This window comes from Anser brachyrhynchus, assembly GCF_964034855.1.
Source record: "Anser brachyrhynchus genome assembly, chromosome: 7".
NCBI classification, from domain to species: domain Eukaryota; kingdom Metazoa; phylum Chordata; class Aves; order Anseriformes; family Anatidae; genus Anser; species Anser brachyrhynchus.
This window is the reverse complement of record NC_137701.1, coordinates 25,123,770-25,136,512: the sequence shown is the minus strand read 5'-3', so window position 1 is coordinate 25,136,512 and position 12,743 is coordinate 25,123,770. Positions and strand designations below refer to the sequence as shown.

At 69.1% G+C, this 12,743-nt stretch overlaps 3 protein-coding genes across 8 annotated transcripts in view; 2 read left to right on the top strand and 1 right to left on the bottom strand.

Annotated features, from left to right (window-relative positions):
- The window catches only part of SPEG (striated muscle enriched protein kinase), a 35,117-nt gene extending 33,351 nt beyond the window's left edge, over positions 1 to 1,766 (top strand). For all 6 annotated transcript variants that reach the window (XM_080600580.1, XM_080600585.1, XM_080600584.1 and 3 more), the window contains 2 exons: positions 41 to 190; positions 367 to 1,766. In XM_080600580.1, coding sequence (XP_080456706.1) covers positions 41 to 190; positions 367 to 574 — 358 coding nt within the window. In that variant the 3' untranslated portion in view covers positions 575 to 1,766. The remainder of the gene's footprint in view (positions 1 to 40; positions 191 to 366) is intronic.
- A 572-nt stretch (positions 1,767 to 2,338) lies between these two features.
- Positions 2,339 to 7,078, top strand: GMPPA (GDP-mannose pyrophosphorylase A). The gene is made up of 12 exons (XM_080600629.1): positions 2,339 to 2,507; positions 2,593 to 2,690; positions 3,142 to 3,245; positions 3,355 to 3,547; positions 3,656 to 3,715; positions 3,834 to 3,964; positions 4,616 to 4,750; positions 4,900 to 4,997; positions 5,143 to 5,189; positions 5,262 to 5,354; positions 5,443 to 5,611; positions 5,696 to 7,078. The coding sequence occupies exons 1-12, from the start codon at positions 2,465 to 2,467 to the stop codon at positions 5,794 to 5,796; spliced, it is 1,272 nt and encodes a 423-aa protein (XP_080456755.1). The 5' UTR covers positions 2,339 to 2,464; the 3' UTR covers positions 5,797 to 7,078.
- A 589-nt stretch (positions 7,079 to 7,667) lies between these two features.
- On the bottom strand, positions 7,668 to 12,059 carry LOC308198353 (rac GTPase-activating protein 1-like). Its single transcript, XM_080600612.1, is given in 17 exon segments — positions 7,668 to 7,894; positions 7,978 to 8,095; positions 8,183 to 8,297; positions 8,376 to 8,508; positions 8,622 to 8,727; positions 8,805 to 9,006; positions 9,083 to 9,178; positions 9,282 to 9,443; positions 9,589 to 9,749; positions 10,003 to 10,045; positions 10,047 to 10,124; positions 10,382 to 10,459; positions 10,920 to 10,973; positions 11,091 to 11,169; positions 11,331 to 11,455; positions 11,533 to 11,735; positions 11,829 to 12,059. Coding segments are annotated over 17 exon segments (1,890 nt in total). The 5' UTR covers positions 11,914 to 12,059; the 3' UTR covers positions 7,668 to 7,842.
- Positions 12,060 to 12,743: the final 684 nt, after the last annotated feature.

The following is a 12,743-nucleotide window of genomic DNA, read 5'->3' as shown; positions in this document are numbered from 1 at the left end:
GCTGCACCCCGTCCCGTGCCACCTCCTCCCTCCCTCCCAGGCTGAGCGGGCGGTCGCCGTTCTTCGAGCTGGACCCCATCGAGACGGAGAACCGCATCCTGGCGGGGCGCTTTGACGCCTTCAAGCTGTACCCCAACGTCTCGCAGAGCGCTGCCCTCTTCATCCGCAAGGTCCTCACCGTCCACCCCTGGTGAGTGCCCACCCCAGCCCGGTGACCCCTGGGACCCATCCCTGCTCCTGGAGAGGGCTAGGACGCCCCGGGGCTGGGGGGGTGGAAGCACTGGCATTCGGTTTTGGGATGCCATGGGGCATGGAGGTGGTGGCGGGCACCCCGTGGCCGCTGACCCCGAGCCGCCCCTGCGCCAGGAGCCGCCCCACAGTGAAGGACTGCTTTGCCAACGCCTGGCTCCAGGACGCCTACCTGATGAAGCTGCGCCGCCAGACCCTCACCTTCACCACCAACCGCCTCAAGGAGTTCCTGGTGGAGCACCAGCGGCGCCGCGGCGAGGCCGTCACCAAGCACAAGGTCTTACTCCGCTCCTACCAGGGCGGCCAGCCGCCGGGGCCGCAGTAGCCGCGAGGGGCGAGGAGCCAGAGGAACATTCCAGGGGCCGCGGGACGGGGCGGCCGAGGAGCCGGGATGAGCCCACGGACCCCACGTGCCGGGGATGCTGGCGGGGCAGGACGGGGAAGGGGACGGGGACAGGGACAGGCGGTGACTCTTTAGGTGGAGACGACGGAGAAGGAAAACGGAGCCCCAGCCGGGGCCGGGCAGCGATGCCGGGATGGATGGATGGATGGATGGAGAACGTGTCAGAGGGTTGGGGGGAGGACGGCATGGGGACGAGATGCGGATGAGGGTCTCGGAGAGCCGCCAGCACGCCAGCCAGCCTGGGCCACGCGGTCGGTGGGGGGCTGGCCCCACAGCACGGGTCCCGCCGCAGCCTCCAGCTCAGCCGCGTGCCTTACACCACAACCCGCGGCTCCCACCGGCCACAAGCAGAGGGGGCGAGGGGCACAAGCCCCCTGGCACGGACCGAGGGTGCCCGCGGTCACCCTGCTTTGCCTGGCAGTGCCCGAGGAGGGGGGGGCTGTGCAGAGAGGGGCCAGCCACCAGCACGGCCCCGCTCCCACCCTGCGGGGCTGCAGCCCGGGACCCACGCCGGTGCCTTCCCCGGGGCTGCGTGCCACCCCCGCCGGCACCCGGGCACCCCCGTGCCACGCACACTCCTGCGCCTGCTCAGGCCCACGCTGCTCGTGCTCCCTGGGGGCACCCCGAGCGGGTGGAGATGCTCGCACACGCGCCTGTTTCTGCAAAGCCCCCCCCCCCCCCCCACCCCCCCCGGCTACCCCTGCAGCACCTCCTGCCCCGCAGCGCGCTCACGCACGGCCCCACACGTGCCTTGCTGAGCCACGCACCCCCCCCCCCCCCCTTGCACACGCGTGCCCTTGCACACGCACAGGCGCTGCCCGCACCGGGGCCGTGCGGGGCGCTCCGTGCTCCGTGCCCCTCCCTGCCCAGACCCCCTTCGCCTCCCCTGGGTGCCCCGGTGCGGGTCGGGGGCAGCGTTCGGGCACCGCCTTCCAGCTGCTGCTGCATCGCTCGGGCTTTTATTTATTGACTTCGGGGAGAAGGCTTCTGCCCCGGCTCTGCCCCCGTCCCCGCGCCTGCCCCCGCCTCTCTGCCGGGCTCCGGAGTCGCCACCGTCCCCGTGGTCTGGAGCAAGCGACGTGCCAGAGCAGCAATAAAGGCCCTGAGCAGCCGGTTCCCGTCTCTGTGCCGTTACTGGGGGGGGGGTGAGGTGTGGGTGTGCAAGGCGTGCAAGGTGAGGGCGGTGTGGGAAGGTGGGGATGGTGCCAGGGCTGCGGGGCCGGGCTGCCATCATGGGGGCAGAAATACTGGTGGGGGGGGAGGGGGGGGGGGGGGGGGGGGGCTGGCACCATGCACCCGGCCGTGCACATCGCCCTGAGGCGTGCACCTGCAGCGCACTGTGGCACACGCGTGTGCAAGGGTGCACGTGGCGAGATGCTCATGCAAAGGCGCGCGTGCACCTGCTCACCCGGGCGCGTGTGCGCGCACGAGGGCCTGTGCCTAGGCACCATCCCGGGTGTACACGCGTGCTTACACGTGCACACACACACACACACACACACACACACGTGCCCGCACAGCGCCGTGCACAGCGCGCCCTGCCGCCGCAGCGTGCCCACAAGCCCCGCCCACCCCCACAAGCCCCGCCCACCCCCACAAGCCCCGCCCACCCCCACAAGCCCCGCCCACCCCCACAAGCCCCGCCCACCCGCCGCCCCTCAGCCGCCCCCTGGCGGCCGGCGGGCTGCGGGCTGCGCGGGGCGGCGGCGGCGCGGTGACGTGGTGACGTGGTGACGTGTCCCACACGTGTGCGGAAGCGCCGCGCCGGGCAGCGCCGGGAGGGGGGCCGGGACCGGGCCGGGCCGGGCCGCGATGCCGCTCAAGGCCGTGATCCTCATCGGGGGCCCGCAGAAGGGTGAGTGCCGGGGGCTGCGGGCGGAGACCGGCCCGGCCCGGCCCCGCTCACCGCCCTGCCCTGCCCTGCCCTGCCCTGCCCGCAGGCACCCGGTTCCGGCCGCTGTCCTTCGAGGTGCCCAAGCCGCTGTTCCCCGTGGCCGGCGTGCCCATGGTGCAGCACCACATCGAGGCGTGCGCCAGGGTACGGGGGGGAAAGGGGGGGAAAGGGGGGGAATTTGGGGGTTCGGGGAGAAAGGGGGGGCTGGGGGGAAATTAGGAGGTTGGGGGGAAAGGGGGGGTCAAGGGGAAGTCAAGGGGAAATAGGGGGCTGGGGGGAAAAGGGTGTGTCAGGGGGAAATAGGGGGCTGGGGGGAAATTAGGAGGTTGGGGGGAAAGGGGGGTGTCAGGGGAAATGAGGGGTCAGGGGGAAGTCGGGGGAAACGGGGGACCTGGGGGAAATAGGGGTGTCAGGGGAAATGGGGGACCTGGGGGGTAAGGGGGGGTCAGGGAGAAATAGGGGGGCCGGGGGGAAATTAGGAGGTTGGGGGGAAAGGGGGCAGCCAGGGGGAAAAGGGGGTGTCAGAGGAAATGGGGGACCCGGGGGGTAAGGGGGTGTCGGGCCCCGGCGCTGCCCTGCCCCCTGTGCCCCGCAGGTGCCCGGCATGAAGGAGATCCTGCTGATGGGCTTCTACCAGCCCCACGAGGCCCTCAGCCGCTTCCTGGTGGCGGCGCAGCAGGAGTTCAAGATCCCCATCAGGTGGGTGCCCGGCTGCACTGCCCCCTGCCACCCTCCCGCCGCCTTCCCCTGGCTGCTTCCCGCTCTAAGCACGCTTGTCCTTGTCCCCTCTGCCCCCCTCGGCCCGCAGGTTTCTGCAGGAGTACGCGGCGCTGGGCACGGGCGGTGGCATCTACCACTTCCGAGACCAGATCCTGTCGGGCGGCGCCGAGGCCTTCTTCGTGCTCAACGCGGACGTGTGCTCCGAGTTCCCCTTGCAGGAGATGCTGGACTTCAGGCAGCAGCACGGGGACGCCCACAGCTTTGTCATCCTGGGCACCACGGCGAGTGGCGGGGCTGGGAGCGGCGTTGCTCTGCCCTGGGCTCGTCCAGGAGCCACTGGATGAGGCCCTGGGTGCAAACTCCAGCACTCATACGGCCTCGCCCCACAGGCTAACAGGACGCAGGCTCTGAACTACGGCTGCATCGTGGCAAACGCCGACACGCAGGAGGTACAGCAGGGGCACGGGGTGGGTGGTGGGTGCCACACCACTCCTACGTGCAGTGGGGCAGAGAGCGGTGCTGGGCAGGGGTGCTGTGCCCCAACCTTCACGTCTCTCCCTTGATCAGGTGCAGCACTACGTGGAGAAGCCCAGCACCTTTGTCAGCGAGGTGATCAACTGCGGCATCTACCTGTTCACGCCCGCCATCTTCCAGCACATCGGCGAGGTCTTCCAGCGGAACCAGCAGGAGCTAGCGCTGTGAGAGCCCCCCCCGCCCTGCGTCCCTCCCACCCCACTGCTCCCCGGGGCTGCAGCGGCACGCTCATCCTCCATTCTTTCTCTATCTTCTCTCCTCCTCTGCCATCACTCACTTGTTTCCTGGTCCTGCACCAGCTGTCCTTACCTTGGGTAAGTCCGTCCCTCTGTGTCTGCGCTGGCTGCTCTCTGTGCTGGGTCCTGCCTGGCGGTAACGCGTGCTTTCCTCCTGCTCCAGCCCTGCGAGGTTGTCCTCTGTGTGTCTCCTCCTGGCCAGCTTGAGACTCCCCCTCTCCCTCCCTCTCCTCCCACCCCATCCTCATGCAGCTCTGGACAAGAGGCCGAGGCTGTTCAGGGGGAAGCGTTCTGCTTCCCCTTCAGCTCTGTGCCAGCACCCTGCAAAAACCTGGCCGTGCAGTGAGGGCAGGGTCCAGAACACTTACTCCTACCTGGGCCAGGTGCAGCTCTTGCACCATCCACTTCTGGCCCAGAGCTTGTTTCAGCTGGAAGAGCGACTCCGTCCCTGCCTTCGGGGAGAAGTGCACGGCTAGGAAGGAGTCTAGGAAGAGCCCCATGATCAAGGAGCCCCTAGCTTTGGAGAGTCTGCGGGGGTCCCTGGCCGGGGTGGGTGGCTAACGGTCCTCTCGCTTGCAGAGAGGAGAACTCCAACGGCTGGCAGCGTGCAGAAGTGATCCGGCTGGAGCAGGACGTCTTCACAGCGCTGGCTGGGAGCGGCAAGCTCTACGTCTACAAAACCGATGGCTTCTGGAGCCAGATCAAATCGGCTGGGTACGGGCTGGGGCAGCAGGAGCACCGAGAGGGAGAGGAGGGTGCTCAGACACGGCCCCGTGGGTGGGGGTGGCAGGCGTTGAATTTGGACCCTCCTCTGCCCTGAGGGCACTACAGACACAGTAACAGCCTTGCTTTTCGTCCCCCAGCTCTGCTATCTACGCCAGCCGCCTCTACCTCAACCAGTACAGCCAAACCCACCCGGAGAGGCTGGCCCAGAACAAACCTGGAGGCCCCATCATCCGAGGTATCCCTCTGACATGCCCCCAACAGCCCTAGGAGCTGCCCCATGCAGCCAGAGGAGGAAGGGGACCCACAGGGCAGCTCCTGCCCAGCTCACAGAGCCCAGTACTCCGGGAGCTGCCTCCCTGACACCCGGCCTTGTGTTGCAGGGAATGTGTACATCCACCCCACAGCCTCCATCGACAGCACGGCAGTGGTGAGTGCAGGGGGACCCTGCGGGGCTGGGGGCGCCGTTACCTGACCTCATCGTGTCCCTCTGCCCCTGCAGCTGGGCCCCAACGTCTCCATCGGGGAGGGGGTGACGGTGGGAGCCGGCGTGCGTGTGCGCGAGTCCATCGTCCTCCACGGGGCCTCGCTGCACGTAAGTAGGGCTTACCCTAGGGAGGGGGTGTCCTCCCCCAGCACCTTGCCGCTCCTCTCATCCATCACTGCTCTCTCCCGCACTCCAGGACCACACCTGCGTCCTCAACACCATCGTGGGCTGGGACAGCACCATCGGGCGCTGGGCCCGGGTTGAAGGAACGCCCAGCGACCCCAACCCCAACGATCCCTATGCCAAGATCGACAGCGAGACCCTCTTCAGGGACGGCCGCCTCACCCCTTCCATCACGATCCTGGGTGAGTCCCAGCGGCAGCCTGGGTTCTAAGGGATGGGGCAGGGTCCGCTCCCCTATTACTGCCCCCCTCGTGCTCTCCCCGCAGGCTGCAGTGTCACCATCCCTGCTGAGGTTGTTATTCTTAACTCCATCGTCCTTCCTCACAAGGAGCTGAGCCGCAGCTACAAGAACCAGATTATCCTCTGAGTTCGCTGCTTGCTGGGCTGGGGCGGCCTCTGTCGCCTCTGCCACCTCCTGGGGGTTCCCAGCACCCCCGGGGGGCAGGTGAGGAGCCCTGCAAGTGCCTGATTCCTGCTCCAGACAGACATTAAAGCTGGTGAGCATCAGCCTCGCTTGCTGCTTCTCTCGGAGCCCAGGGATTTGGGTGAAACCTGGGGACAGCACGTGGCTCAGGCTCCAGGCCAGCTGCTGCGAGCCTGCGCAGGGAGCTCCTGCTGCCTGCAGTGTCTCAGGTCTTGAGCTTCGGGTGCTTCTGTACCAAAGGGCACTACCCACCAGGGCTTGGTACCCCATGCCAGGCTGTCCCCCAGCTGGCATCTCCAATTCTTGGGAAGGTTTTAGGATCATAGAATATCCCGAGTTGGAAGGGACCCATAAGGATCATCGAGTCCAACTCCTAAGTAGGAGTCTTGACCTATCTAAGAGGCAAGGGAGCTTTGAATGTGACTGTTCTGCCTCAGCACCCCACCCAGCACGAGCCTGTTGCGAGACTCCCGCTGTCAACAGCGTGATTGCAACAGCCTGAGCTGGGCTCCTGCCTCCCACGGGGCAAAGACGGCAGCACCAGGCTGTCCTGAGGCCACTGGGCAAGAGGGTTGGCTGGGAGAGACGAGCGCTTTCCCACCACCGCTGCTCCTGGGGGGAGCTGTGGAGTCACCCAGTAACACCTCCACTCCCCCAAGGCTCAGCGTGAGCCAGGAGAGCAGCCAGGAGAGCAGGCAGCCCAGCGCAGCGTGCTCCCGGCAGGCCGAGACCTGTGCAGGAGCAGTGCTGAGCGATGGCAGCAGCCCCCTGCCCTCCTGGGGGCCCACCGGGATGGAGGGGGGGCTCCCTGCGTGCCTGCCCTCCTCACCAGCTGTGGCCACAGGGCACTGGAATGATCATCTCGCTCCCGCAGAGACCTACCGCCTTGCTTGCTCTGGGGGTTGGAAAAGCCTGGTTTTGTTGAAGGCGGCACCGTGCTGATCCTGGCACGGGGCAGTGACAGCGCTGCCCCGCGGCCCCTTATCTCCCTGCCTTCCCCCCGTGCTGAAGCCCCAGCCTGCCAAGGGCCCATCACGCCTGGTGCTTCCCACCAGGCACCGCATTAGGGATTCTCCATCCATCCCGTACCAGCCCAGCTCGACGGATTTGCAGCAAATCCTTGCTCCCAGCCCTGCGCGTTCCCGTGCCAGCTCTGCTGTGGTCCTGGGCGGGGATTAGCTGTTCCCTGACTTTAAGCACATTAAAACTCCTTCAGTTTTGCCTCTGCCTTGGATGTGCTAATTTCCGTGCCCTCTGGTGAGCAACCCCTGCGCAGAGGGAAACTGGGCCAGAAGACTTGCTCGCTGTCAGGACTGTACTTGAATTCTCTCTCCCCCAGATCCCACAGCTGCCCTGGGTTTTAGTACCGCTTCGGGGGCAGTTTTCAGCCCTGCTGCGGGGCAGACAAGCCCTCGCCCCATCCAGCTCCCCCCCGCCCCGCACACCTCCGCTGTGCTCCAGCTCTGTGCCGGAGGGAAGGAAGGAGTTAACGGGGCCTCAGCGGAGGTGCCAGGAAGTCTGGAAGCGCTTAGGGTCGTCCTGCCCCAGCAGCTCTGATTACTTGAGGCCAACATCTGGGCTGACAGGGGCCCCTCGCCCTGCGGGGTGGGGAGGGGGGGGGGCTGCAGCAGGACCCTGCCTGTCCTCCCCCTGCCCACCCAGGCGGGCGGTGGTGCAGGGACGCAGGGGAGGGCTGCTCCGCCGTGCCTGAAGGAAGCACGGCTCTTCTCCCTGAGCACACCCAGGCCCAATCCTGCCGGTGAGCCCCAGCGCCCTCCTGGCACAGGGAGGGACGGACGCCAGTCACAGCCAGGCTGGTTTTGCTGCAAACGTTTAATACAAGCACTTCATACAAACATTTAACACCAACCAGCCCGTGAGCACAGTGCTGGGCCACCGTACCAAGCTCAGCACCACAGGCCCACGCTGCTCACTGCCACAGGCTTCCCTCCTCCTCCTCGTTGCCAGCTCCGTCCCCGGGGAGCACAGCTACACCGGGGAGGGGAAGAACCGCCCCACCTTCCCGGGGGCTGCCCCCTGCCTGGGGGGGAGAGGAGATGAGTCAGGGGCACAAGTCTTTCCCCCCCCCCCTTGGTTCCCCCCACCCCTTCCAGCAGCACTCACGGGGGCCGTGGGGCTGTGCCCACGCAGCTCCGCAGGGCGCTGGGGAGGCAGCAGGTCCCGGGGGGGCTCAGCTGCCCCGCGTGGGGCTCCGGGGAGGCGACGGGGTGGCAGAGGGGCTCTGTGGGGCAGAAGGCAGATTTGGGGTTACGGTGTCACACCCCAGCCCCGCTGTGGGCACAGGGGTGGGGGGGTCCCATGGGCTCACCGCGTTCACCCCCTGGGTCCGGGGCGCTGGCAGGCGTCGGCACCAGGTTCTCCTGCTCCGTCCCCACGAAGCCTCTCCAGAAGTCGGACGGCAGCGCGAGGAGCCGAGCCACCACCTGGGCACGGAGGGATAGAGCCCGGGGCTGCCGGCGGCACCCGGGGCACCACCGGCACCCGGGGTCCCCCCCCCTCACCTTGCTCTGGCGCGGCGTGTCCTCCATGATGGTGAGCGGCGTGGGGTTGGCCGAGCTGTGCCCCACCAGCGTGGGGCCGAAGACGCGGGACAGGTTGAGGACGTCCATCTTGCAGTCGGGGCTGCGCGACACCCTGCGAGGGGCGGACAGGGGGAGCGTGCTGCCGGGCCCAGCGATCCCATCGCCAGGCGATCCCGTCGCCATAGGGCGCAGGGAGGTGGGCGCAGAGCCCCCAGAGCCCCTCACCTGAGCAGGTGCAGCATGAGGAAGGCCAGCGTGTCCCTGTTGGCCGGGGGCAGCTTGCCGACCACGTGCCGCAGGGCCGTGCCGCAGGCGGTCTCATCGGGGATGTCTGCGGCGGCACCGGGGGCGTTAGAGGAGGATCGGCCCCAAACCCCACCCCGAGCCCCTGCTCGTCCCCCCGCTCACCGGCGGCCCGCAGGAAGGCCGGGTGCAGGCCGAAGGTGACCAGCGGCTCCTTGAGGCCCCGCAGGAAGTCCTTGAGCACCCCGCACACCACGTGGATGTCGGCCACGCTGCCCAGGGCGGGCGGCACGCTGCCGGCACGCAGCAGCCTCTGCTTCCACTCCCGCACCAGCGGCTCGGCGCCCGGCACCCGGTACAGCCCTGCCTGGGGGCGCGGAGGGGCTCAGCCCCGTGGGGAGCACGGCCTCACCGCCCCCACATTGTCACCACCCTGTCCCTACCTCGGCCAAGCCGCGCGTCTCCACCTCGGTCACACACTGCACCACCAGCGCGGGCACCAGGGGAGGCGTCGGGGGCGCGAAGTCGGCCAGGACGCCCTGGGGAGGACGAGGAGAGGGGAGAGCAGCGCCAGAGCTATGCGACCCCACTCCCCAGCCCCACATCACGCCCCGGCCCGTGGGGACCCCATGTCACCCTCACCTCGCGGGGCCAGGCGTGCTGGTGAGGCCGGGGTGCGCAGGGCCCGGGGCAGCGCGGGCGGCACTTGGCGTGCAGCAGCACCTGGCACCGGCGGCACTTGAGGGCGGCCTTCCCGAAACGGAGGCGGGAGCCGCAGGCACCGCACGGCTCGGGGCGGATGACCTGGTGGGGCAGAACTGGGTCAGCGCCCCCCTGCATCCCTCCTCCATGCCCCCCAAGCCAGCCTCTGCCGCCTCCATCCATCCCAGCTCCCCCCAGAGGCTCCCTTCTCCCCAGGGTCGGAGGTGGGGAGGAGCTGGGCACGCACCGTTTTGGAGGTGAACTGGTGCTGGGGCTGCAGGAGGCTCGGTGGAGGGGAGGCAAAGGGGACAGGCGCTGGCTGCCCCACAGAGCCGCCCTCGGTGTGGCTGTCCTGCCCCGGGGCACGGCTACCCAAATCCTCACTGGCACCCCACACCGTGGTCAGCTCTACAGAGAGAGGAGGCAGTGGAGGGGACCCCATATATGGGGGACCCCATAGGCAGGGGACACTGGGAGGCTTCCCCCATCCCGGGGAGCCCCTGCAGCCTCCCAGCACATCCACAGGACCCCAAGTCCCACCATGGTGGGAGCAAGCATCCCCCAGCAGATCTCCTCCCTCCCCCACGATGGCAGCACCCCCAGGCTGGTCCCACACCCCCCGAACATCTCACCACCTGCCCATGCCCCCCCTGTCCACGACCTGCACGCGTGGAGACACGGTGTCCCTGGCGAGAGCGGCGGGGGTGGCACCAGCGTGGCGGGCGGGAGGCTGCTGGTGGGCTCCGGGACCTCAGCAGGAGGGGGCGCAGGGGGGACGCTCACCTGCTGATTTAGGGGGGCAGTGAGGATGTGCCCGGCTGCAACCCCACAACGTTCCCCATGAGCTCTGTGGTCCCGCATGGCCAGGGGTGCTGTCACCCAGGAGAGGGGGACAGGGGCTGAGGGGACCGAGGTGCACCCCAAGCCCTCACAGCCCTGCAGGACCAAAGGATGCACCTCGTGTCCTGCTGGCACCGGGGCCCTGCACCCCCACCGCCCCCCAGCCCTGCCTGTCCAGGGCACTGGGGGTCGCTACTCACGGTGCTCGGGGGTGCCACAGAGGAGCGGTGTCGCTTTGCCACCACCACGGGGCCGATCTGCGGGGCCAGGGACACACGCTGGGGACAGAGAGATGGATGGGGTGAAGGGTGGGCAGGGACCCCTGCCTGACTCTGGCCCTCAAGGCCCCTAACACCCACACACCAAGAGCCCAAAACGAGTGCTCCCAGCCCCACAGAAGGTGCCGGTCGCATCCTGCGCCCTTGCACCACCTGCCCCACACCAGGTACCGAGGGGACCCAGCCCCCCTGTGCTGGGGCAGGGGCAGGCCAGGCCTGCAATGCAGAGGTGCGAGCGGAGCTGCGTGCAGGATGCCCGCACGTGGGGATGAATTATTGAGGAGCCCAGCTGGGCCGCGGCACAGGGTAATGGAGTTTCTATTGATCGCGGGCGGTTTGCTGAGAGACGACGCTCCCAGCCCAGCGCCAATAAATTACCCCCCCTGCCAGCCTCCTGGCAGCCTCCTGCGCGGGGAGGGAGGGGTCCGGGTGCCTGCGTGCCCCAGCGTCCCCCTCCTACCTGCCTCTCCTGGGCTTTGCGCTTCAGGGCCCGCACCACCGTCATGTCGACGTCCTGGAAGGCAGAGGAGGTGCTGGGGGCCGGCCGGGCTGTGTGGGGCAAGCAGCACCCCGGTATTTGTGCTCTGCCATCCCCAGCCCAAACGGGACAGGGAGCGGGGTCGCTCCTTACCACGTCGTCCTCGGTGCGGTCGTAGCTGATGTCCGAGTGGGACAGGAGAGACTGGCACGAGTCGTCCACCATGGATGACCTGTGGGAAGAGCTGGGGCTCAGCGCAGCTGGGGCACCCCCAGACCCCAGTCAGCACCTGGGGCACCTCCGCAGAGCCTGAGCATGCCCCAGGCCCACCCAGCCCCAGCAGAGGAGAGGGGCAGGGGACACAGGGCCACCGAGGCCACCAGCTTTGCTCACCTCCTGCCCGGTGCCAGGGCCGCCCCAAGGCGCCGGCCAGCCAGGGCGCTGAGGATGGAGCGCTGCTCCCCGTTTCCCCACGGCTCCTGCATCAGCGACTCGAAGACCAGCTGGAGTTTGCGCTCCTGCGAGCCGAAACGGGGCAGCGGTGAGGCCGGCACCCCCCCGGTACCCTATTTCAGGGGCTGCTGGCCCCGCTGACCTGCTTCTCCAGCTCAGCCTCCGCTCGGTGCCGCTTCTTCATCTCCACCTCCACCTGGTTGCGGGCGTGCTTGAGCTTCACCTCCAGCGCCGCCCGCTCGGCCTCGGCGCGGGCCAGCTGCTCGCGGGCTCGCCGCCCGTCCTGCTCCAGCCGGCAGCATTTCTGGCGCGTCGCCTCAAAGCACCGCGCGATGCGGATGTAGTCTGGGGGCAACACCGAGCGGCACGGTGACCGTCCCCAGGCCCCGCACCCCACGCGCTATGGGGTACCCACACCCAGGGGCTGCGCGCTCCCACCTTCCTCCAGGCTGCCGCCCAGCTCCAGCAGCTGCAGCGCCCGCTCCAGCTGGGCCAGCAGCCGCCCGCAGCGCTGCCGCAGCATCCCCGCACCGAAGGACGGGACGGGAAGGGACGGGGCGCACCGGGGGGGTCCCCAGCCCCGCAGGCTCCAGGCTGCGGCCGCCGCGCTCCGCCGTGCGCCCCCGGGATGGCGCGGGCTGCAGGGGGCTCGGGGCCCCTCCCGGCCGGCCTATGTGGGCCGGGGGTCGGGGTGGAGCCCGGCCCGGCTCCGCCTCCCCCCGCCCCGACGGCTCCCGGAGCAGCGGAGCCGCGGGTGCCCCGGGCCCCCCGGCAGCGGGGAGCAGGGGGGGCGCGCCGGGTGCGGGCCGGGGGTGCCGGGCGCTGGGCGAGACGGGGGGTGTTGGAGAAAAGAGGCGTGGGGTGCCCCGGGGGGGCAGTGAGGGGGGCAGCCCCCCGTTTGCCAGGGTGGGTGCTGCTGGCGGTGTGGGTGCTGCGGGGGGAGCGGAGGCGATGCCCTTGGTGGGAGCGGAGGAGCGGGCGTCCTTGGCTGCCTCGTCGCGCCGGTGCGTGCTGGCACATGGCGCGTCCCCAGCCCGCTGTCCCCACGCATGCTAAGTGGCTGGTGGGGACGATGGGGTCACCCCGGCGCCCAGCACCCGATGAGCATTCCCAGCACCGTGCTCCCTCCCCGCTGCCTGGGCGGGGGGGTGTCTGGGCTCCCCCAGGAGCAGAAAAGCCCAGGGGACGTCAGGCCGCGGCTGGGCCTGCCGCCACCTCCGGCTGTGCTGGCGAGGGGGACCTGGAGCCCCCAAACTGCGGGGCTCCTGGCCAGGGCCGTGTCCTGCAGATGGAGCCACCTCCCTGCTGCAAAGCCCAGCTGCTGCCCTTCCAGGCCCTGAAGGGAAGCTGTGC